General features: G+C 41.4%; 1 protein-coding gene across 6 annotated transcripts in view; it reads right to left on the reverse strand.

The window, feature by feature from the left end:
- The window catches only part of SCAPER (S-phase cyclin A associated protein in the ER), a 319,884-nt gene that overhangs the window by 73,165 nt on the left and 222,116 nt on the right, over nt 1–24,603 (reverse strand). For all 6 annotated transcript variants that reach the window (XM_039912274.1, XM_039912273.1, XM_039912272.1 and 3 more), the window contains 2 exons: nt 22,518–22,641; nt 4,292–4,524 (listed from right to left, as the gene is read on the reverse strand). In XM_039912274.1, coding sequence (XP_039768208.1) covers nt 4,292–4,524; nt 22,518–22,641 — 357 coding nt within the window. The remainder of the gene's footprint in view (nt 1–4,291; nt 4,525–22,517; nt 22,642–24,603) is intronic.

The raw sequence follows: 24,603 nt of genomic DNA on the forward strand, positions 1-24,603 counted from the left end.
CTGAATGTTGGCTATTTGTGTCTGCCTCTTTCCCCCAGTAAACTACAAGCTCGTCAAGGACAGACACCATCTTCTACTTTTAGTGAATGTTAACAAGCAAAGCACCAAGTTGAATGCTCTGCACTCAGTACATGCGAAATGAACACTGATGATGATGACGATGGTGATCTTGTCCCTTGTGAACTGAGTGCATTCCTCTTCTACCTTTTCTTAGGAACCCTCTGGTTTGCATTCGCCTCAACAACTGCCCAAAGTTCCTTTGGTCTCTCTTCCCCTTGACTCTATTTATTGCCACTGTTCTTGTCTGTCTGTCTCACCCGATTAGACTGTACGCCCGTCAAACGGCAGGGACTGTCTCTATCTGTTGCCGACTTGTTCATTCCAAGCGCTTAGTACAGTGCTCTGCACATAGTAAGCACTCAATAAATGCTATTGGATGAATGAATGAACTCCCAAGAATCCTTCAAAATTTGAAGGATTTTTTTCCCCCATAATCATTTTCAATTTTTCCCACCCTTTTTCATTGCTGTGCGCTCCCACCTATGCTTTCTGCACCAAAACAGATGTATTCCAAGAAAATTCTACCTTGCAAACCTTCCCGCTACCTTCGGTCCCATCTGAAAATGACGCCATATTAGGCAATTGATCCCCAAACCGTACTCACTGGCTTTGGAAATTATATTTAATTTCTGTTCAATTTAAACATTGAAGTAATGTACAATAAAAATGACAGGAGCAATGAAATAAAGAGAAAAAGACACTCTGCAAATTATCATCAAAAGGCCCATGTATGGAGGTTCCATTTACGAGAATGGGATCGCAAGGGACAAGGTCAAGTGGATTGTATTCCGGCAGCTGAGGACAAGGTCTCCCTGAAGGGGTAATCAGATACACTACTCTATGAAGGGAAAGAGTGAGTCCTCCAAACCGTATGCTTAAACTTGCGGAGGCTGTGGGAAGACTCAATTCCTCTCCTGTGCTCTTTGTGTAGAATGCTGAGCAGCGACGTGAAAGCCGGTGGTGCCACTGAAAGTGATCTTCCCAGCCAGAAAATGACTTTAAGGGCTCTGGAGAAGCAGAACGCTTTTGGCCAAGTGATAGGGTACCCAGGGACCACAGTCCAGAGCCCCAGAGTTGCTCAGAATATGCCAGGTAGGCCAGATCTGCCTGGGGGAACTAGGGTGGCCACAGGGAGGTTTGGAAGGCATCTTACAGGAATCTGGTTTAATGGGCAATTCCCCCACTCCAGAAGACTCTAGAGGGGCTGAGACAGCTCCTAGGAGGATCAAGGAAATAAAGTAGCTCCTTGGAGAAAGGCAGAAAATATTATGAAGCTCAAACGGAAGAGACAAAAGCTGAGAAGGGGCATGATTGAAGGCTATAAATCATGCAGGCTGGGGACAGGGTGAACGCAAAACCGTTGTTCACTAAATTTCACACTACCAGGACTAGAGGGCATCCACTGAAGCTTGAAGACAGTTGATGCAAGACAAACCAAAGGAAACACTTCTTCACACCGTGGGTGGTAAGCATATGGAATTCATTACCTCAGGAAGCTGTGTAGTTAGAAGATAGCAATAGGTTCAAGAAGGTTTTAAATACAGTCACAGTCTCTAGGCTAATGGGGGAAAATAAGGGGTGATAGGAGTCTTATGAAGGGTTTAGATACCCTTGGACTGACAGCTCCATTCAGAGGGCGGAACCTGGACATGAGGAGGCAGAAAAGGGGTGTCGGTCCAGAAGGGTCAGCGGAGTGACCCTCCCAGCGGCTCCTGCCCGGCCCGGAGGAAAGATGAGAGGGAGGAGGAAAGAGTTCTCCCTGGGCCACCGGGGACCACCACCCTACAGGCCCCATCGGAGCCAAACATGTCAAACATTCCCCGGCTGGAGACCAGCCGGCCCGGGCACCCAAAGCCCACGAGGCCTTCTGGGAAACTCCAATCAGGTCTCCTATCCGATGACCCGCCTGGGACCAAGAGGTCAGACAGGGCTCAGAGCACGCTGGTCTCCCTGCCCATTCACAGACAGTATGGCTCTGATTAGAGGACAAGTTCAGGACATTAAGGAGGACAAGCATCCCACTGCTCTGCTTTGTCACACCTGGAGGTTAGAGTTTTGGAAGCAAACTACTGGGATGAGTTAGCTTCGCCCAGAATGACTGGACTTCATGCACCTTCTTATAGAGCAGGCCAGGGCTAGTGATTTTTTGGTTTTCTGAAGCAACTGGGGAATCACACCTCAGAAAGATGAACAAAAAACCTCAATTTGAAATTAAAAAGGGCTATAGGTTATACACTTTCAAAGTGGTTTGTATGAAGGGTGTCCCTGGCTGGATGAAGAAGTTTTTTTCTCACTGATGACCCAGACTGCAAAGGCAAAATTTAAAGTCAAGTTGAAAATCAACAGACTCTCTGTTTTTCAAATGGCCCCTTTCTCCTTAGGCAGCAAACTAATGGAGGATTTGCTATCCTTTTGACTGTTTAAATCTTCACCCACAGTTCCCCAGGTAAAATTACTAACATATCAAAAAGGATGGGCTTACCGATTGCCCCTTTGAAGTTACTGATTAACAGCAATTGGAGGCATTTGGCAGATGATTACTCAATAATATGGCCTACTGAAAAGAGCCAGGCATGGAAGTCAGAGGATCTGGGTTCTAATCCTGCCTCTACCACCAGTTGGCTGTGTGACCTTGGGCAGTCACTTCACTTCTCTGTGCCTTAGTAACTTCATGGGTAAAATGGGAATTAAGACTGTGAGCCCAGTGTGGGACAGGGGCTGTGTTCAATCTGATTAGCTTGTATCTTCCCCAGCGTTTACAACAGTGCTTGACACATAGTGCTTTACAAATACCATCACTATTATTATTCAGTCCATCTTTGACTGAATACATATCCTTTTCCTCTTCAGAAAAAGATTTTGAAACTCAAATAATACACTTTGGATGGATGCACAATCCCCGGAGTGCATACTGAGGTTGCACTGAAGCATTTGGCTGCCCATTACGCCTCATCGCCCCCAAGGCGTGCATATCCTGGCTGACAAATGAACAAGGTGTTGTGTGGGGGCTACTCGTGCAACTCTGTAGGGAAACCAACATGACAGGGTGAGCATTCATCAGCAGCTATAGCTATAAAGAAATTCTGCACAGCGAACTGGGTAGGAAGCAGGGAAATGGTTGGTGAAATTGAATGGGATCAAGTAACTGAGGGAAAGGCCACAGAGGGGAAAAGGCCAGAGGACCAGGGGGGTGGGGGGAGTCAAGTGCAGAAAGATAAATTGTTGTGGACCCAAAGGTTATGTGCACTATTCAGCAATAAATATACTAGGAGAAAAGGGTCAATATGAATGAATAAGTGGGAAATGTAATTAAGGGTAAGAAAGATGCTGGATAAACCGACTGGGCTAGAGAAAGGCATGAAAGGAATACACAGGGAATCCACGAAGAACAAAGTGAAATGGAGGAAAGTCAGAGTAAAAATGCCTGACACTACAACAGAAAACAAATTTTACGTAGCAAAGAGCAAGAGGTCAGTGGAGGCAGCAGAAGGGCCACTAAGAGATGGGAAAGGTAATTTATTATCAGGGGAGGTAGACCTTGCTGAAAAATTAAATGTACTCCCTGTGCCTCAGCGTTCACAAAAGAGGATGGGGGACAGATGCCAGGAGCAGGCCTGAATTTCCCTAGGGAAAAGGTGACGGAAGAAAGCAGGACCGCATCAGAACAGGTAGGTGATCAAGAAATTACCACATCTGAAGCCTGACAAAAATCCAGAACCACACGTGACCCGGTTAAAGAGATGGGCTAACTATTAGCAAATTTGTTGGAAAACATGAGAAAGTTGGCTAGGAGAGAAACCAATGTAAAACTTGCAACTGAGCAAGGATTTAAAGGGCCAGGAGACTAAAAGCCAGGAGGACTAAAGATGTTTTCAAATGTGCAACAGCAGGAAACTCAAGAACGTTAACAGTCCAAGTTCTTATAGCAGAGAGTGCTCTGCACAGACTAAACTCTCAATAAACACTCTTCATTGATTGATTGATATGAGAGGCTACGAGTGATGTAATGAAATATTTTGAACAGGCGAAACCAAATATCCAGTGGAAATATCCTTTAAGTAGATGTTAAGGGAGTTTTGGAATTTTCTCACTCACATTGCTTGAAATGACATTTCTTTTTCTACATGACATGTCAATGGTCAGGAATTCGGGGTCAGGGATGTCCCAGTCTCTAGAACTTTACATTTGGTTGTACTCTATTAAAAGTTGTACGGAATCTAACAACTTTTACCTGATGAGGTCTTGGACCCGGCTGTTAAAGGCATCAACTTGCGAGGGTTTGTTTTTCATTTCCTGTGTTGATGTTTTGGGTGTAGTAGGCCGGCTGTTTCCATCTGGTAGATTGGAGATCAGGCAGCCAAAAACCACAGCACTGATTCTGAGAAGCCCAGTTGTCAAACCTTCAAAAACTTGCTTATTTGCACTTCTTCCCAAAATAGCATTATTTTCATCTGGAACATAAACCTAAATACAGAAACATGATAAACATTTTTTATTAAAATGATCAAAAAATGAACAGGATCTGACTACCTCTAGAATCACCAATCCTTATAAACTTCTGTAGGAAACTAATCCGAAAAGGGTAAGAGGAAAAGTTAGCTCTTGATAAAGAATTCTAAAAATGAATTCTGAAAATATTTCCACCTAAACAACTATATTATCATGATTGAGAGATGGTTTTTAATGAAGAGTGCTGCTCTTATTGCCTTTATAATCACAACCCTTTATTAACATATACTTTGCATCTTATGTCTCTATAACAAAGGAAAATATTTTAATATTAATCACTAAATACCAATACTTCCTTTAATGTGGTAAATAGGAAATCTCAAAGACTATTTCATGTTTTCAACCTGCTTTGCAAACTGCAAAGGCTCATACTATAGCAAAGCACAAAAGTGCATTAAAAATTACTCAGAAATTTTTGATCACTCATAGTACACTATATAGAAGGTGCTTAACAGATACCATAATAATATAGCTTCTGTGCATGATGACTGGGGTGCTGATGCATAAATCCTGGTTTGAGATCATGGATTGCTAAATTGCAAAAGGAATACTGCACTAAAAAGTGCCCTGAACTTTCACAGGGATGGAGAAGGCATGATAGTGTATAAACATATAGAGTAACAACCTTGACCCAATTTTCAGCAGTTACAAGGTCCACCTGCAAAATCAATCAATCATATTCACTGGGTGCTTATCTGTACCAAGCGGCTGGGAGAGTACAATATAATAGAGTTGGGGGGACATGTTCCCTGCCCACAAAGAGGCAAATTCTCTTCTAAAACAGCAGGGCGAGAGGGGTGCTCTTGTGCTTCCAAAACCCCAGCTTAAGGAAAACCTGTGCTATGATATCCACTGTATCCAATGTCGTGTACACAAAACCTGGGGCTCGCTGTCTTGGTCCTCATTTTACAGATGAAGTGATTGAGGCACAGAAAAGTGTGAAGTGACTGACCCAGAATCACTCAGCAGCCAAGTGGTGGAGGCAGGATTAGAACCAGTTCCTCCGACTCCCAAGACCGGGATCTTTCCCCTAGGCTGTGCCTCCTCTTTACATCTGTAGATTGTGAGCTCATTGTGGGCAGGGAGTGTGTTTGATGTTATACTGCACTCTCCAAAGCGCTTAGTACAGTGCTTTGCACCCAGTAACTGTTCACTAAATACAGTTAATAATAATAATCCTCCCATTGTCCGGGAGAACCTTCAACCACGTAACCTTCGAAGCCCTACTGAGAGCTCACCTCCTCCAGGAGGCCTTCCCAGACTAAGCCCCCCTTTTCCTCTGCTCCTCCTCCCCATCACCTCTACTCCCTCCTTCTGCTCTACCTCCTTCCCTGCCCCACAGCACTTGTGCATATTTGTACATATTTATTATTCTATTTATTTTATTAATGATGTGTATGTATCTATAATTCTATTTATCTATCTTGATGCTTTTGACGCCTGTCTACTTGTTTTGTTTTGTTGTCTGTCTCCCCCTTCTAGACTATGAGCCCGTTGTTGGATAGGGATTATGTCTATCTATTGCCGAATTGTACTTTCCAAGCACTTGGTACAGTGCTCTGCACACAGTGAGGTCCCTGTGGGGCTTTTTTGTCGGGTAAGCGTTCCCCTAGTTCACTAATAATGTTCTACTATAGTGAAAATGCCCATCATGACAGAACTGACTGTAATGTTCTTTTGGGTTAGAGAGAAGCATCCTCCGATCCTTCCTTTTGTTTAGACTTCCTCCTTGCTCATCTCTTTTGGCAGTGACCCTGAACTATGCATCTACTCTTAAAAAGCTTCTGAATTTGTTACTTATCGTATCCTGCCTCGATTACTGAATCAGTCTCCTCACTGACCTCCTTTGCCTCCTGTCCATACTTCATTCTGCTGCCTGGAGTGTTTTTCACACACACAAAAAATTCATTTCACATTTCCCTACTTTTCAAAAACCTCCAATGGTTGCCCACAGAAACCTGCATTAAACAGAAACATCTTACCACTGGTTTTAAGGCACTCGATTAGCTCTCCCTTTCCTACCTAATACTGCGAATCTTCCATTGCAACCCAGACTGCACACCACCTGCTCAATGAACCTCAATCTCAACTGTCTTATTGATATCCCCTTGTTCATGTTCACCTTCTAGCCCCTTTCATATCTGACAGACCACGCCTCTTCCCATCTTCAAAGTCTTACTAAAATCACATCTCCTCCAAGGGGCCTTCCATGAGTAACCCCTCATTTTTCCACCTGTTTGCCCTCCCTTCAGCATCGCCTATGCACTTAGGTCTGTACCCCTTAAGCACTTTCCCTCCCCACCCCAGCTCCACGTCACCTTTATGCGCTTTGCAGGAGAAGCGGCATGGTATAGTGGATAGAGCCTGGGCCTGGGAGTCAGAAGATCATGCTTTCTAATCCCGGCTCTGCCACTTGTCTGCAGTGTAACACTGGTCAAGTTACTTCACTTCTCTGGGCCTCAGTTACCTAATTTGGAAAATGGGGATTGAGACTGTGAGGCCCATATGGGACAGGGACTGTGTCCAACCTGATTTACTTGTATCCATTCCAGCATTTACTACAGTGCCTGGTACATAGTAAGCACTTAATACCCCAATTATTATTAATTGATACTCAGCCCACCCCAACCCCACAATGCTTATTTACCTCTCCTTATACTCTGGCAATTCCCCTATCTGTAATGTATTTTAATGTCTGTCTCCCACACTAGACTGTAAGCTCCTTGAAGGCAGGAACTGTGTCTAACAAATCTACTGCATTGTACTCTCCCAAGTGCTTTGTAGAGTGCTCTGCACACAGTAAGCACTCAATTAGTCCTATTCATTGACTGGTTGATTGAGTGCTTGTTGGGGGAACTAAGGGTCACCACTTGATTAATTACATTTAAAATGCTGGTTTCAGTGCTGGGCACCTATCTCACACATCAACGTGATATATAATCACATCATATCACATATCATGTCATATCACATCACATCATATCATGTATCCTAGTTCACTAAGTCCTCAAGAATCAGAGAATTTGACTGGTTTAGGAAATCTTTTCCATTTTCTGAAATCAAGGTCAGGCTTTAGAACTCATTCGCTCCTTTGGCTTCAACTATCACCTCCATGCTGATGATTCCAGAATCTACATCTCCAGCCCTGATCTCTCTTCCTCTCTGCAGTCTCGCATCTCCTCCTGTCTTCCAGACATCTCTACTTGGATGTCCTCCTATCACCTCAAACTTAAAATGTCTAATATGGAACTTATCTTCCTACCCAAACTTTGCCCTCCCCCTGATCTTCCCATCACTGTAGATGGCACCACCATCCTTCCTGGCTCAAGATGAGGTTATCCTTGACTCCTCTCTCTCATTCAGTCCATCACTAAATCCTGTCGGTACCATCTTCCCAACATCGCTAAAATCCACCCTTTCTTCTCCATCCCAACTGCTACCACATTAATCCAATCACTTATCCTCTCCTGCCTTGATTACCGCATCAGCCTCCTTGCTGACTTCTCGGCCTCTTGTCTCTCCCCACTCTAGTCCATATTTCACTCTGCTTCCCGGATCATTTTACTACAGAAACGTTCAAGCCATGTCTCCTCTCTCCTCAAGAACCTCCAGTGGTTGCCCATCCACCTCTGCTTCAGACAGAAACTTCTCATCACTGGCTTTAAAGGACTCAATCACCCTGGACCCTCCTACTTCACCTCACTACTTTCCTACTACAAACCAGCCCACAGACTTCACACCTCTAATGCTAAACTTCTCACCATAGTTCAATCTTCTCTATCTTGCCACTGATCCTTTGTCCAAATTCTGCCTCTGGCCTGGAATGCCCTCTCTCCTCAAATCTGACAGAAAATTACTCTCCATACCAGGTATATCTCCTCCAAGAGGCCTTCCCTAAGTCCTCCTTTTCTGTACTCCGTTTCCTTTCTGTGTCACCCTGACTTTCTCCCTTCATTCATCTCCCCTCCCAGCCCCAGAGCCCCTACGTACGTATCTGTAATTTTATTTATATTTATATCTGTCTGTCTTCTAGCCTGCAGGCTCGTTGTGGGCAAGGAATGTGTCTGTTATATTGCTATACTGTACTCTCCCAATCGCTTAGTACAGTACTCTGCATACAGTAAGTGCTCAATAAATATGACTGACTGAGCTTAGGTTTTGATTCCTTTAGGATAAACCAATTAAAGGACATAAATAGCTTCTAGGCATAGGCGAAACTGGCTTACCTCCTATTACAATAATACAATAAGCAAAATAAAATATTATAATAGTTACACTACAATAATAGAAAGGACACATTTTTTACTTAAAAATAAAGAACTTTGGAGACTAATGCATCTGGAATTAGGCAAGGACATGAACCCGAAGGGCATTGCCCATCTTGAAAGTGTTCAGACCATACTTTTCCTATATGATGGAAAACCATGAAGGGAGGAAATGACATAAATAAACAAACAATAATCAAAAGGTGGTCATGACAACAAGAGCAGATGGTTGGGGCGGATTCCACGCTCTTCAGCTGGATCTCAAAATTTATGTTTGGCCAGAGTCACAGCTCAAAGAGCCAAGTGGTTGGAGCCAGTGAACACTGTTTATGCAGACTCGCCTTCTTCTGTCTCAAATAATGACAAGAAAAATGCTTCTGGTTTGATTAATAGGACTGCTAGTTCTTCTGTAGAAAACATGGTTGCCCTGGTTAGGTTTGTAAGTGGTTGAGTAAAATAGAAATGCTCAATCTCGGGCCAGAGCATTGTGAAACGGAGTACTCATGGGTCTTCAAAAAGCAAATCTGCTACTTTTTTGAAAAGGAATCTCTTCTGATAGATCTAGTGGACATTTCTTACCAGGTTGCCTTAACAGAATCATTTTACATAGCCTGGAGAACATCCTCTGAGATACTTCCCTTAAAATCCATTTTTTCTGATTTTCTAGAGCAAAACAATGGCCAGAAGCAAATTTCTCAACTTCCAAGGTTAGCAGTTATTCTAGAGCAGCTGTACCAACAGAGTGAAAAGATGAAGTGCTTCAATTTATGATGAGAATACTAACCTCTGAAGTAAACTGCTTACACATGGAAGGCAAAGGTCCTTTTCCCATTCTCAGGAGTAAGAGACAAGATTACACGAGGCAGACTCCTATGGTCTTGTCACCAAATGGTTGGCCTCACAGCAAGAATCTCAGCCTCTCAAGTCCCCCAACCCTTATTTGGGGAATAGGGCTATGGGGAAATCCCACAACTGATGGTTGGTAAACATGTGTGGCTTCAGTGCTCTAGGCCTCTTTCTGAGAGAAATAATTCCAACTACGCTGAACTTCTCTGTATCATTACAAGAGGAGCTGCTTCTTCTCTACCAAAAAAGGTCTTGGAACATTCGATTTCCAGGCCTGACCAGAGGTGGGGAGAGGTAAGATTTTTCCACAATAATCTCTGAGATGAGTTGGGGGTTTCTCAACAGCTTCTGGGTGGGAGCAGGGGAAAGACAGGCTAAAAAACCTAAATGTCACCCCTTCCACCCTCTGCCTTACCTCTATGGGCTTATGAGCTTTTTTGAAACCCAATTAATGGAGGTCCTCTGGAAAAAAATCCTGGTTAAAGGGCTTGGAAAGCAGAGAGAGTTGAATCCTGGGATGGAGGTCTGTCGAAATATTTCTATAAAGACTTGCGACAATCTTACCCTGGGATCAATGAATTCTATCTTCAACCACTTTTCAGAGAGAAGTGAAAACATTCTCACCCTAGGCTTCAAGGTTCTCCATCACCTTGACCCCTCCTACCTCTCCTCCCTTCTCTCTTTCCACTGCCTACCCCGCATGCTCCGCTCCTCTGCTGCCCACCTCCTCACCGTACCCCGCTCTCGACTAACCCGCCGTCGACCCCTGGGCCACGTCCTCCCGCTGTCCTGGAATGCCCTCCCTCCTCACCTCCGCCAAACTCATTCTCTTCCCCTCTTCAAAGCCCTACTGAGAGCTCACCTCCTCCAAGAGGCCTTCCCACACTGAGCTTCCCCTTTTCTCTCTGCTCCCTCTGCTACCCCTCTACCCCCCCCCGACCTCCCCTCAGCTAAGCCCCCTTGCCCCCCTTTTTCCCTCTGCTCCTCCCCCTCTCCCTTCCCCTCCTCTCAGCACTATGCTCGTCCGCTCAATTGTATATATTTTTATTACCCTATTTATTCTGTTGAGATGTACATCCCATTGATTCTATTTATTGCTATTTTTTTTTGTCCGTCTGTCTCCCCCGATTAGACTGGAAGCCGGTCAATAGGCAGGGACTGTCTCTATCTGTTGCTGATTTGTACATTCCAAGCGCTTAGTACAGTGCTCTGCACATAGCAAGCGCTCAATAAATACTATTGAGTGAATGAATGAACGAGAAGCTGATTCAGAAGAAGTTCCTGTTCTGTGTTCTAGCCCTGTTCATCACAGAGCAGAGGGAATTTGGCAACACTTGGTGACAAAGAACAACATACATATTCCTTTACTATTCAGAGTCAGAAGGTCATGGGTTCTAATTCCAGCTCCACCATTTGTCAGCAATGTGACCTGGGTCAAATCATTTCACTTCTCGTTACCTCATCTGTAAAGTGGGGATTGAGACTGTGAAGCTCCCCTTGGGAAACGGACTGTGTCCAACCCAATTTTCTTCTTTCCACCCCAGCACTTAGTACAGTGCCTGGCACATAGTAAGCACTTAATAAGTAAAATAATAATTACTATTATTAATATTAGCTCTGAGCCTTGTTATGGTATTTAAAGCTTATTCTTGGTGATGAGTCAAGTTTGTAAGAGAGTAGTGTTGAAATGCCCAAGCAAATCCACTTGAAAATCAACTACAGGACACAGGGTGATTGGAATAATTTCCAAAACACAAACACTTTATACTTAATATTTGATTCTCTGTTTAGGTCTAAAAGGATATTACTGGCAAACACCTATTATCCTGTGCAGGTGCCGTAGAAAGCAAGTCAGGTATTCCCAGTATCTATAATGCATTAGCAAGTATATCGAATCGATAGGGCACCATCCCTAATTTTTTAAATCTTTAAACTCAAACCTGAAATCTTGAAATTTGAAATTATATTGGAAATATAATAAACAGTGCTAATGCAATCACAGTGGAAAACAATGGGTAACTAAAGGGAAGGTTGAGTGTACTAGCAAATACATCTTCGAAATTTAGGCTCATTCTCAAGGAGGGCACCCACCATCCAATTCTTTCAAACATCTCATTTCCGCTGTTGGAGACACAATACTATGTTGGTTGGCCTATTGTTTTAGCCTAGGAATAGCATTCCTTATATTCTTTTATTCCTTATATTCTTTTCTTTTATGGTATTACTGATGGTAATAATAACAATAATAACGGTATTTACTAAGCGCTTACTTTGTGTCAGACACGGTACTAGGACCTGGGGTGGATACAAACAAATCAGGCTGGATATAGTCCCTGTCTCACGTGGGGCTCACAGTCTCAATCCCCATTTTACTAATGAGGTAACTGAGGCCCAGAGAAGTGAAGCGACTTGCCCGAGGTCACACAGCAGACAAGTGGTGGAGCTGGGATTAGAACCCATGACCTTCTGACTCCCAGGCCCATGCTTTATCCACTATGCCTTCTGCTTCTCTAAGATGATCCTTGGAAAACTCCTTATTGATCCTTCTGAACTGGGAACATATAAGTATTATTTGGTTTGCAGCTACTGAGGCACTTGCAGCCCCTAATGCTGTTAGCGACTAGACTTCCTTGACTTGTGGTTGATCTGAAGTCACTGTTCTAGGAGACTGACCTCATTCCCAATTGCTTCCTCTGAGGTCAGCCAGCTAGGGGCTGCTGATTCCTCCTTCCTTTAAATTGTTTCTTCTGTTTTCTCTGTCTGTGGTCTAGACATTAGCGCTCGATTCAGCAGCTGATTGGGTAACTTGCGGAGATCTACCCTCCGCACGTCTACACGTATACACGTGTACAGGTAAAACGTATACACGTTTTAATTCATGGTTGACAAATCGTTTCATAGCAGGGGAGGTAATCCTCATTCAGTCCATTAAGCTCTCCACAAACACCAGCATGAGGCGACATGTTAAAAAACCGAGAATGTAAAAATGCTCACAGGCACACCTTGAGGTTTAATATTTCCTTTGATTTCTTTGGTGTCCAAAGCTGGTAGAATTATTTTGGCTAAAGTCGGTGACTAATACTGAAGCACCCTTTTAACCGATTTTGAAAGGGAACTGAAAAATCTCAGTTTTACAATAAAACAATTCTGGGTTAAACTTCTTTATTGCAGAAATATGGAATTTAGGATTGTTTGGGGCAGAGAACACTTTCTTAATCTGTATTGCCTGTAATATTGATTCAGGGAGTTTGAGTCGTATGAATAATGAATTAGATACACTCTTATCCTCTTTTAATGCTCCTTTGCATACAGACTGTTTCTTTTCATTTTTAACGACACTAGGGCCTGTTGAAGCATTTAGCAGATATTTTATGCAAAGCTAAATGTAGACTGGGAAATACAATAAAGAGTTAGGCTTGATCACCCAGATAATTCTGAGTGAAAAATAATTCTGCTGATAGGTTCCTTTCCATTCTCTTAGCCTACGGGCAAATCATCTTTGGAAACATAACCTAGCAGTGTCCTGCGAATATTGGCTATTTTCTGTCTGTTGACCCCGAGTCCTAATTCAGACTTCAACAAGTGCAGAATCTGCTCACTCAAAGTCACATCCCTTTATCTCTTTTGCCATCATCTAACATCCTTCATGGTCCTCATGTCCATTTCAAGTACTAATTCTTGAAATTTCTCTCCCCCTCTTTCTAATTTCTTCCCATGTGCCTCCTCACAATTTCTTCACTGCGGGAAGAAGAACCTTTTCCACAGTTGTGGTTTTTCAGAAATCTGTCAACATGCCTGATTCATCGGATCACCTCTTCATTTCAAATTCTGAACAAAAACCGATTCTCCATCACTGACTCCCCCGAACTTTGCTCCTAACTGCTTTTCATTTCAATTTGCAACTGTTTTTCAGAATTCGCTTTGGAAGGATTTTCAGAATACATTTAAAAATCTTTTATACTAGAAAAGGACGGCATCACAGGATCGCATTAATTCAAGAGCCATAGTATTTAAATAACTTAAAAGCCAATATAAATATTTTGATATTTTGAGATTATGATTACTTGCATAAGTAAAATAGTCTTCTAAGTAGCTTGCCCTCGAGGAGACATTTAAGAGATGAGTTCCAAACCTCCTGCTCTTATCACCGCTGAGAAAGTCACTCGTTAGTGTTTCTGCCTTAGAATCAGCAGAGCCACAGTGATTATGCTGCCTTAAAATGTTGGGCTTGTCCGGACAGAAACATCTTGGAAACTGTGCAGTGTAATAAAGGTTTGCGAAGGTTGCAAGTACAACTCCGATGAGATGGAACCAAAATTTACCTCCAAGCTGGGTGGTCTCTAAAAGTCAGGGTTGAAGTCACCATCAGGTGGTGCAGCAAAGCCTATACTTATTGCTACCTAACTCTACCTGTCCAAGAAATAAATACAGCTTTTGGCATTTCCAATTCTTCAACTTTTTGATAGTCAACCTCAAATGCTTCTCTCTCTCATTCATTCACTTCAATCATTCAATTGTATTTATTGAGCACTTACTGTGTGCAGAGCACTGTTCTAAGCACTTGGAAAGTACAATTCAGTAACAAAGAGAGACAATCCCTGCCTACAACGGGCTCCCAGTCTAGAAGGGAGCTTGGGCTACGGTACTTCCTCAATGCTGACACAAGTGCCTAAGCAGCGTGGTTTAGTGGCGAGAGCCTGGGCTTGGGAGTCAGAGGTCATGAGTTCTAATCCCAACTTTGCCACTTGTCAGCTGTGTGACTTTGGGCAAGTCACTTAACTTCTCTGTGCCTCAGTTACATCATCTTTAAAATGGGGATTAAGACTGTGAGCCCCATGAAGGACAACCTGATTACCTTGTATCGACCCCAGTGCCTAGAACAGTGTTTTTCACAGAGTAAGTGCTTAACAAATACCATCACTATCATCATCAAGTGCTATAGTACGCTTTTAGTGCCAAGTGAGAAGATGAGAAGCAGTGTTCGTAGAGCTTAGTGGATAGAGCATGGGCCTGGGAGTAGGAAGGGCCTGGGTTCTCATCCCAGCTCTGCCACATGTCTACTGTGTGACCTTGGACAAGTCACTTCACTTCTCTGGGCCTCAATTACCTCATCTCTAAAGCAGGGATTGAGACTGTGAGCCCCATGTGGGAGAGGGTAGGTAGGAAAGATCAGTGTTGGTAGACAAGGGATCTACAGTCTGGAGGAGACGGACATTAAAATGAATTATGGATATGCACGTAAGTGCTGTGGGGTGAACATCAAGTGGTTAAAGGGTACAGATTCGAGTGCATAAAATGATTAGGTGACTTGACCAAGATCAACTCTGAGTTGAAAGGTCTGGTAAATAAACCATTTTTTGGACTCTGCAATCCTGTTACTGTCTGAGTAAACAAAATTATCCTATAACTGTAATAAACGAGCTTCAGATCAGAATTTACTCTGCACCCAGTAAGCGCTCGGTAAAAACCAGTAATTGATTGAGAGAGAGATAAGTTGAGAACCCAGGGCCCTGGCAGACTAATAAGAAAATAAATATATATAATGTTCATACCAGATGAGGAGTGAAATGCCAGTTCAAAGTTTTCAATTTTTAGCTCTCTGCCAACTACAGAAGATTTCATAGGGTCCAGTCTTAAAAAAAATGGGTAATTTTCCACTTTGACAAGTTAATATTCCTGCAAAATCAACTCAGCTAAACATACCACCTAGAGTATAAGCATTTGAGATTTTACAAAAAACCTTTATGCTGTAAATTCAATTATTATTACTTTTTTGTTGGGGGGAGAAGATGAATCAGGTAAAGCTTGACCAAAATGACTGCAATACAGTTTTAAGGTGCTCTATATTTTAGGGCTTTCTAAAACAACAGCAGCAAGAATTTCTTTGGTACCTCATATCTGGATTACCTCCTACTAAGTGTTTAATTGAGATCTTTAAATGCTTAGCAGTCAAGCCTTCAGGCACAAACTACACACACCAGGATGAACTGCCCTTTATTCCCGTTTAAAAAAGGACAGAGTCCAATTTGTGTAGGGGAAAGGGTAATAAAGGAGAATGGCAAGGGAGTAACAGTGCCAGAAAGGGTAAAGATAGATCAGAATTGCTTTGAAATACTTATTCCATCAAATATACATTCAGAATTCACACATATACACAGGACCTCCCCCTCCAAAAAAACCCACCCCAAACAACAACAACAAAAAAACCTAAGCCTAACTCTCTGGAAGGTTAGGATTTAGAAATTGCTGTGTATTAGAGTGGGAATCCCAGCACCACCACATTTGGGAGAATGTCTATGAAAATCAGACAAATTTGAACCTTACTGAAATTTAGTTGGTTAATATTTCTATTGCACCTTCTGAGGCACCCACTCAGTGTATTTCAAGATGACCAAATTCCTGGAATTCTTTTCCACTATTCTTCTCTAAGTGAAAAGCACCTTAATTCTCATTTCCACATTTAAGGACTAAAATCCTTTTGACCTTACAGATGATTTCAACCCATGAGTTGTTTATATAGTGGTCTGGTGTAACGTGCTGATGGGGAAGACCAGAGGCCAACAAAGTAGTCTAAAAAGAGCCATACTAATATTGAGGAATGTTGGGGTTTTTTTGTTTTATTTTTTGAGATGAGCAAGTGAAAAAAACTCCTGTTGCAGACATGGGGCCAATTTTCTACTGAAATCAATTTTCATACTTACAAATTATTATAATAATTATCATTGATAATAATGATAACAATTGTGTTTTTTGGAAAGCTCTAATTATGTGTCAAGCACTGATCTAACTCAAGGGGAAGATTCAAGATAATCAGGTCAGTTCACAACCTAAGTAGGAGGGAGAACAATTCTGTTGTATGTCACTCTCCCAAGCACTTAATAGTAATAATAAATATAACAATTATTATTATTTTGGTACTTATTAAGTATTTACCATATCCCAGGCAGTGTACTAAGCCCTGAGGTGGAAACTAGCAAATTGGGCTAGACACAGTCCCTGGCCCACATGGGGCTCACAGTCTCAATCCTCATTTTACAGATGAGGTAACTGAGGCTCAGGGAAGTGAAATGACTTGAAATGTCACACAGCAGACAAGTGGCGGAGCTGGGATTAGAACTCATGACCTCATGTCTTCCAGGCCCATACTCTACCCACTACGCCAAGCTGCTTTTCACTTAATATAGTGTTCTGCACATAGTAAGTGCTCAAGAAATACCATTGATTGATTCAACAGGTATTAAATCCCCCTATTACATGAGGGATCTGAGGCACAGAGGAATTAGGTGATTTGCCCAAGGTCACACAACAGGGACGTGGTACAGCTGGGACTAGAACCCAGGTCCTCTGACTCTCAGGCCGGTCTTATATCCACTAGGCCATGTTGTGCCTCTACATTGTGTCCAGGTTACTTTTTCCCTAACATAAACAGTAGGCCCCTCTCTGGGTTTATGCAGAGAGAGAGCATGTCTTTTCCCATACTTGAGGGTGACTAAGGATTGTCTTTAAAGGCACAACTGGCCATTGAGCCTTGTTAGAGCGAGAGGTCAGAGGCAGGACCTGAAGGCTAATATTTTCTCGGTTTAAGTAGCTGTACTTCTTCTTCAATTATTTCCTCTCCTGCTTTAGAATTGAATAGAATAGAATGGAATAGCAGCATGGCCTAGTGGAAAAAGGAGTCAGACAACCTGAGTCCTAATCCCAGCTCTGCTGACTGCTTGCTGTGTGACCTTGGACAAGTCACTTAACATCTCTGGGCCTCAGTTTCCTCAACTGTAAAATGGGGATTAATTCCTACTCCCTACTATTTAGATTATGGACCCCATGTGGGACAGGGTCCTACCTTATAAAAGTGTATCTACCCCAGTGCTTACAATAGCGCTTGTCATGTAGTAAGTGCTTAACAAATACCATTAAAAAAATTAAATGGAATGGACACCACTAGTTTTGGGGCAGGAGGAGGACAGAGGAGGCTCTTCTCTCCATCCTGCCTGGGATTTGAAGTTGAGATGCAGAAAGGGGACAGATGGAAGGTTTTAGAGGACAGAAATGGGGTCTATTTGCATTTGTCCAGGCATCACTATGCAAGTTTGACTAGCTAAATGTAGTTACTTACAGGAAGCAGCAGCGGGCCTGGGAGTCAGAAGGTTGTGGATTCTAATCCCGGCTCTGCCTCTTGTCTGCTGTGTGATTTGAGGCAAGTCACTTAACTTCTCTGGGGCTCAGTTACCTCATTTGTAAAATGGGGGTTGAGACTGTGAGCCCCATGTGGGACAGGGACTATGTCTAACCCAATTTGCTTATTTGCACCATAGCACTCCATACAGTCCCTGGCACACAGTAAGTGCTGAACAAATACCACATTTATTATTATTATTATTACTCCCTGTTCAACTGTGAAACAAAAATCTCATCAGCCAGAAAAGAAAGGCTGCTTCCCTTGTTGGGAAAGCAGCAAAATAACCCCTAATGGATGACTTCTCCCTTTTCATTTTTTAAAATTAGGACTCCAGAAAAAGGAAAGGGCATTTACTTATACAAGGGAAGAAATTTTGAAATTTCTCTCCTAGGTGAAACTGATCTTTTGCATATCTAACTTTACTTTCAAAAAATACCACTGACTGACTGATTCTTTGGACTGCTTTTGGGGTTCCCCCCTAAATAAATTGACTTGTAATATTAAGCAGGGGGCGCCTGGCCATTTTTCTTCCTGCATGTGGTAACTTAAAATAGCATGTGGTAACTAATTTTAACTAGTATCTGAAAAAGCAGAATATCACATGAGAAAGTTTAATCTATATTCATGAAATCACAGCCATGAAAATATTTAAAGAACAATTTTATGGGCTACTATGTCAATTTTTGTTTTCAGTTTAGATTTACATTTACTGGGGGTGTTTTCAAAAGCATTTGGAAATATCCCGGCTTACTAGAATGAACTTGGGAAGAAAACCAAGTCTGTACAACTCTCCAACTTATTTTAAAGTAGCAAGACTTATAAATAACGGTTGGGAAGACAACATTCCACTATTCACTAAAGAGTTGCCACTCAAATGAATATAGATGGCATTGTTCTTGGCCTTTACTATTCTTTGACCTGAAGAAGAGATTTTGAAGCTTCATAGAGAACTAGGTTTTCTATTGCTTAGAAATGGTAATTTGGTACATCCAGAGTTCAAAAATAAACAACTCATCTGCCACTGCCAAAATTAAGAGGAACCTTTTGTGCTAAAACTGAAGAACAAGTCTTCAAAACATATAAAGGTTTTACTCTCTAGTCCACAAGCTTTTTCCCAACAGGAGTCAGGGGAAAGTGACTCTGGTAACTCTAAAAACACTAAATTGAAATATGGACAGAGTAGTGAAACTTTAATTTATTCTAATCAAAGTTGTTCACACAGCATATTATTTCCTTAACCAACTGACTTTGGTTGGATTGTGCTTTGAAGAACACTAAAACACTATGGCTATTTCATAGGAATAAAATTCATGAAAAGCAAAAGCAGACTATAAAGGAAGGTAGTGCACCATTTTTCAGATGTAATACAGTCAATTTGAGATAAATGGTCTATCTGAGATAAGACATATAGTATGAGTAGGCTAAATTGTGGGTACACCTTTCATTTGTGGAGGAGCAGCATGGTGTAGTGGACAGAGCATGGGACTGGGAGTCAGAAGGTCATGGGTTCTAATCCCGGCTCTACCAACTTGTCTGCTGTGTGACCTTGCACAAGTTGCTTCACTTCTCTGGGTCTCAGCTACCTCATCTGTAACATGGGGATTGAGGCTGTGAGCCCAACTTGTGATAGGGACCGTGTCTACCCCAATTTGCTTGTATCCACCCCAGTGAGTAGAACAGTGCCTGACACACAGTACGCACTTAACAAATACCATTATTATTATTGTTAACTGTGCAATTTTGATACAGTTATAAAGCACTTTTTTATCTTTTAATGACTTTTTTTCAAAAAAAGCCCATCAGCTATAATGTACATTCAATTTTGGAAAATCTTCCTTTACTCTCAACACAAATTTTTTTTCCAGTAAGAAATGTAAATGATTGCATTTGAGCTTCAAGAAATGTCTTGATTCCCAAGTTGTTCAGTTTCGAATCTTAAGTTAACATAGATAGCGAAAGTCAGATCATTCTCGTCTTTTGATACAGAATAAAGAAATGGACTAAAATAAGGACAAAGACCTCGATTTATTTTTTTTTCTGAAGTCGAGAGGTTCAATGACAGTTTTACATAGGCTTCAAAATGTAAGGAATTGTTTTCCAGCACAAAAGAGTTTGGATTTATACCTTTTCTCCCTCCTAGACTGTGAGCCCCATGTGGGACAGGGACTGTCTCCAAACCCATTAACTTGTATCTCTCCCAGCACTTAGTACAGTAAGTGCTTAGCAAATACCATTGAGATGCTCATGAAAATGGATGTGGTGTTTCTTATTTCTTTTACTTATTTTTCCTCACATGTTAAAGTGCTATCATTCAACTGATCGAGTTAAGCCTAGCACTGGCCTTTTTCTTCTATTAATCATTAAAGTATTCGCCAAAATGTGGCTCTGCAGTGTACAGACACAAAAGAGGGAGGAAATCCATTTTCAGTAGCGAGTACATTATGTTCGGCATCTGTATCAATCACGAATACTTACAATAAGCACAACAACGTGTTTTAAGACTATTTCAACAGAAGAGTCATAAAAGGAGTTAGATCTTTGTATACCATTTAGCTAAAATTCTCTTATTCCTTGACTTCTGTTGATGGCTCTGAGCGCTTGTCAGAATTCCTTCTAAACCATACTATTCTTTTGGTCATTTTCACTGATGTTGGATAGTTTGATGATATTTGGAGACAGATGCACTTGGCATTTAGGCCAAACAAAAATTCAAGTTAGACTTTGCAGGGAAAGTCTCGAGAGGAGAAAGAGAAAAGGGGGTTTGGCACTAGCATGAATCTTGTCACTTGTAAAGAAGTGAAGGATTTCAGCCTTTGTGTAATTGACTTTGGGGGCCTTGCTCTGGCTCATTCAGCAGAGAAACAACGATACGACGGGTTTATCAAGAGGTGAATACCCTTTACTGACTATTATTAACATTGGGTACCTGGGATAGTCTCCATACTCTTCAGGCAACAATGATGAAGCGGTCACTACTCAGAACAGAAGTTACAGATTACATTTATTTCCTTCGGGTGCAAGGAATTTTGTTGCATCTCTTAAGTGTTTGCCTGCAGTTCTGTGTGTTTTTGATGCTACTGCCATGTAAATGATTTAAAACGAGTACAGAACTTTTCAATTAACAAATTGCTTGGCTCATGAAAATATTTACACCCAATCTGAAAGTAAAATTCTCAGACTAAATACCTCATGATGAGCAGGTCACTATGAATTAAAAATGAGTTTTCAATGAAATATTTAATGATATATGAAATTGAAAATTGAATGAACATCAAAAATTAGCTGTTTCTCAATTAAATGGCTTTGCAGTTTTTATTACTTTGTAAATCAAATGCAATATTTGCACAGATAATGAAACAGAATTTGAATAAAAATTAAATTTGGAAAATATTTTGTGAAAGTCACGTTTGAACATTTTGAATGGCACTTGCAAAGTGCTGGGGAAGAAAATCAGTATGGACACAGTCCCTGTCACACAGTAGGCTCACAGTCTTTCAAGTTGTGTTTTTTTTGTTTGTGGTTTTTTTTTTTTGGTTCTCGTTAAAGGGCTTGAGGGTGGGATGGATTAAATACACTTCAAAAGCCATAGCCTCGCATGAGTCCACTTTGATTTGGATCTTTAATATTAATGGTACTTGGAAGAGAAATGATTTTTTTCTGTATTTTCATAATTTTAGTTTTTAGGTCTTCTATTTCCATAACAAATATTAATGGAGATCAAGTACACATTCTTCTCTCACTGCTAAGTTTAAAGGAAAAAACTTTCATTTACTTTTACTAATTCTCATATGTCTAGTTATTCACTTCTAAATGTTCTATGAAAGCTAAATTTGCAGTGAATCACGATAAAGCTTGAGTTAACCCAAGAAACGTAGTCAAGAGCATCTCCATGTCCAAGAAAAAGGTGACGACTGACAAATACAGACAAAGGTTGATGCCATACACTCTGCATCTTATAAATCCTGCCCCGTTCTGATGAGTTAATTTGGGTAAGGCTGTACATTTTTCAATTACCTCACTTCCCAAACTTTAAATATGAATATTAAAACACCGTCAAGTGGCTTGTAGATATTTGTGCTATGTGTATTGGACAGCAGTGTGATTTAAAACCCTTTCAGAATAGGGATGACAGAAGAGTCGCAAGTAAGGAAGTAGAAGCACAAAACTCCTCAAACTACTGGCCACCTTATATTCAACACAATCCAAGAAAACGTATGATTAGAAACTCTAATAATGGTAATAATTGTGGGATTTGTTAAGCACATACTAGGTGCCAGACACCGTACTAAGCGCTGGGGTGGATTCAAGCAAATCAGGCTGGAATCAGCCCGTGTCCCATGTGGGGGTCACATTCTCAATACCTGCTTTACAGATGAGGTAACTGAGGCACAGAGAAATTAAACGGCTTGCTCAAGGTCATACAGCAGACAAGTGGCAGAGCCAGGATTAGAACCCACATCCTCTGACTCCCAAGCCTGTGCTCTTTCCACTAAGCCACCCCGTGAGCTTGTTGTGGGCAGGGAATGTCACGGTTTATCACTGTATTGTATTTTCCCAAGTGCTCAGTACAGTGCTCTGCACACAGTAAGTGCTTAATAAATACGATTGAATGAAGGAAGTCAGACTTGACAACCGTTTATCAAAGGCAAACTATCACCTACCATCAGTTGGTGCATCAGAAGGTCCATTAAGAAGGTAATCTTGTTACTGAATAGGATATAGGTGCAGTTTTCTGGGCAGTTATTGCAGCTGAGGTTGTAAACATTTACTGTATTGCACAATGATCTAAAAGGAGAGAAAAAGAACACCGGTTTTAAAAACTCAGCGTGATCGTCAAATGTGACAAAAATATAAGGAATAAGGAATACTCAAGAATGCATTCTAAATCATGATACCCAACCAAGCTTTTAAAGTGAACTTTATTATGACCCCAAAGAAATGGAAACAGCAATATGAGGCAATAACTAATCACTTTCCATTACTGCCCTGAGATGGAAAAAAAGCAAAACAAACTTATGCCTAAAAGTCCTTTTCGAGTATACTGCCCGACCCCGTTTTTTTAAATGGTATTTGTTAAACATTCAAACATTATTTACTGAGCGCTGTGTGCAGAGCACTGTACTACGCACTTGGAATGTACAATTCGGCAACAGAGAGAGAGACAATCCCTGCCCAATAAGGGGCACACAGTCTAAAAACTATTTGTCAAACACTAATCTAGCTCATTATGGACAGAGAATATGTAGGCTAAATGTGTTGTACTGTACTTTCCCACGAGCTTTGTACAGTGCTCTGCGCATAGTAAGTGCTCAATAAATATGATTGCTTGCTTGATTGTGTCTAAGCATTGGGGTAGGTACAGGTTAACTAGGTCAGACACAGTCCCCACCCCACATAGAGATCAAAGTCTAAGTAGGAGGAAGAACAGGTATTGAATTCCCATTTTACAGATGAGGAAACTGAGGACCAGAGTAGTTGTGACTTGTCCAAGGTCCCATGGCAAGCAATTGGCAGAGGCAGGATTAGAACCCAGGTTCTCTGACTCTCAGGCCTGTGTTGTTTCCACTAGGCCAGGCTGCTTCTCTCTCCAGTAGTTCTCCCACAGCACTACTGCAGAATTGAAGGAGACCTAGAAATCTTGGTCATAACCTATTTCAAAACAGAAGAAAAAGCAAACTATGTTCTTCAGACATAACAGCCAAATGATGATCCCCTCAGCACTGTACTCGTCCGCTCAACTGTATATATCTTCATTACCTTATTTATTTTGTTAATGAAATGTACATCACCTTGATTCTATTTATTTGCTATTGTTTTAATGAGATGTTCTTCCCCTTGATTCTATTTATTGCCATTGTTCTTGTCTGTCTGTCTCCCCCGATTAGACTGTAAATCCGTCGAAGGGCAAGGACTGCCTCTATCTGTTACCAATTTGTACATTCCAAGTGCTTAGTACAGTGCTCTGTACATAGTAAGCGCTCAATACTACTGAATGAATGAATGAATGACTGTACTCCAGGTCTAGCATAGTAATTTTATCTGGGCCCAGAGAACTCTATCTCAGCAGAAGAGAGAAAATAATTTCTGCCATTTTGTGACTTGACTTCTTAAAATTTATGATAATTAGCTGGAGGTTCTAACCAGTCCTTTTAATTTTATCCAGATTACAAGCAGTCAGTACAGAACACTGAATAGTGCTGTCTTAGAAGTTACAAACCCAGAGACCAATTTTTCTACAGGTGCGCTAATTCACAGTTTGCTGCCCCAGAAATTCTCAGGTAGATGTATTATAGATAAATAGGTGACAGGGTTCATTTCACTTAGTGAGAAATAACCATCTAGGGTTGTAGAGGGTCAGTGCACCAATACTGTAAATTCAGCATTATTCCAACCCAAGCACCAGTAACATCAAATTGCAAGTGATGGTATGATGGGAATACAGGATTTATTATCAATCCATCAAGCAATCATACTTATTGTCTCCTTTGTGCAGAATACTTGGCAGAGCACAATATAAAAGAGTTGACAGATCTATTCCCTACCTACAAGGAGCTTACAGTCAAGACGGGGAGACAGTCACTAATATAAATTACTTGTACATACATAAATGTTATTGGGCTGAAGGTGGGGTGAATAAAGGTTGCAAATTTAAGTGCAAAGGTGAGGCAGAAGTGAGTGGGAGAAGGGGAAGTGAGGGCTTAGTCAGGGAAGGTCTCCTGCAAGAAATGTGATTTTAATAAGGTTTGA

The sequence above is a fragment of the Ornithorhynchus anatinus genome, chromosome 5 (genome assembly GCF_004115215.2).
Source record: "Ornithorhynchus anatinus isolate Pmale09 chromosome 5, mOrnAna1.pri.v4, whole genome shotgun sequence".
Classification (NCBI taxonomy): Eukaryota; Metazoa; Chordata; class Mammalia; order Monotremata; family Ornithorhynchidae; genus Ornithorhynchus; species Ornithorhynchus anatinus.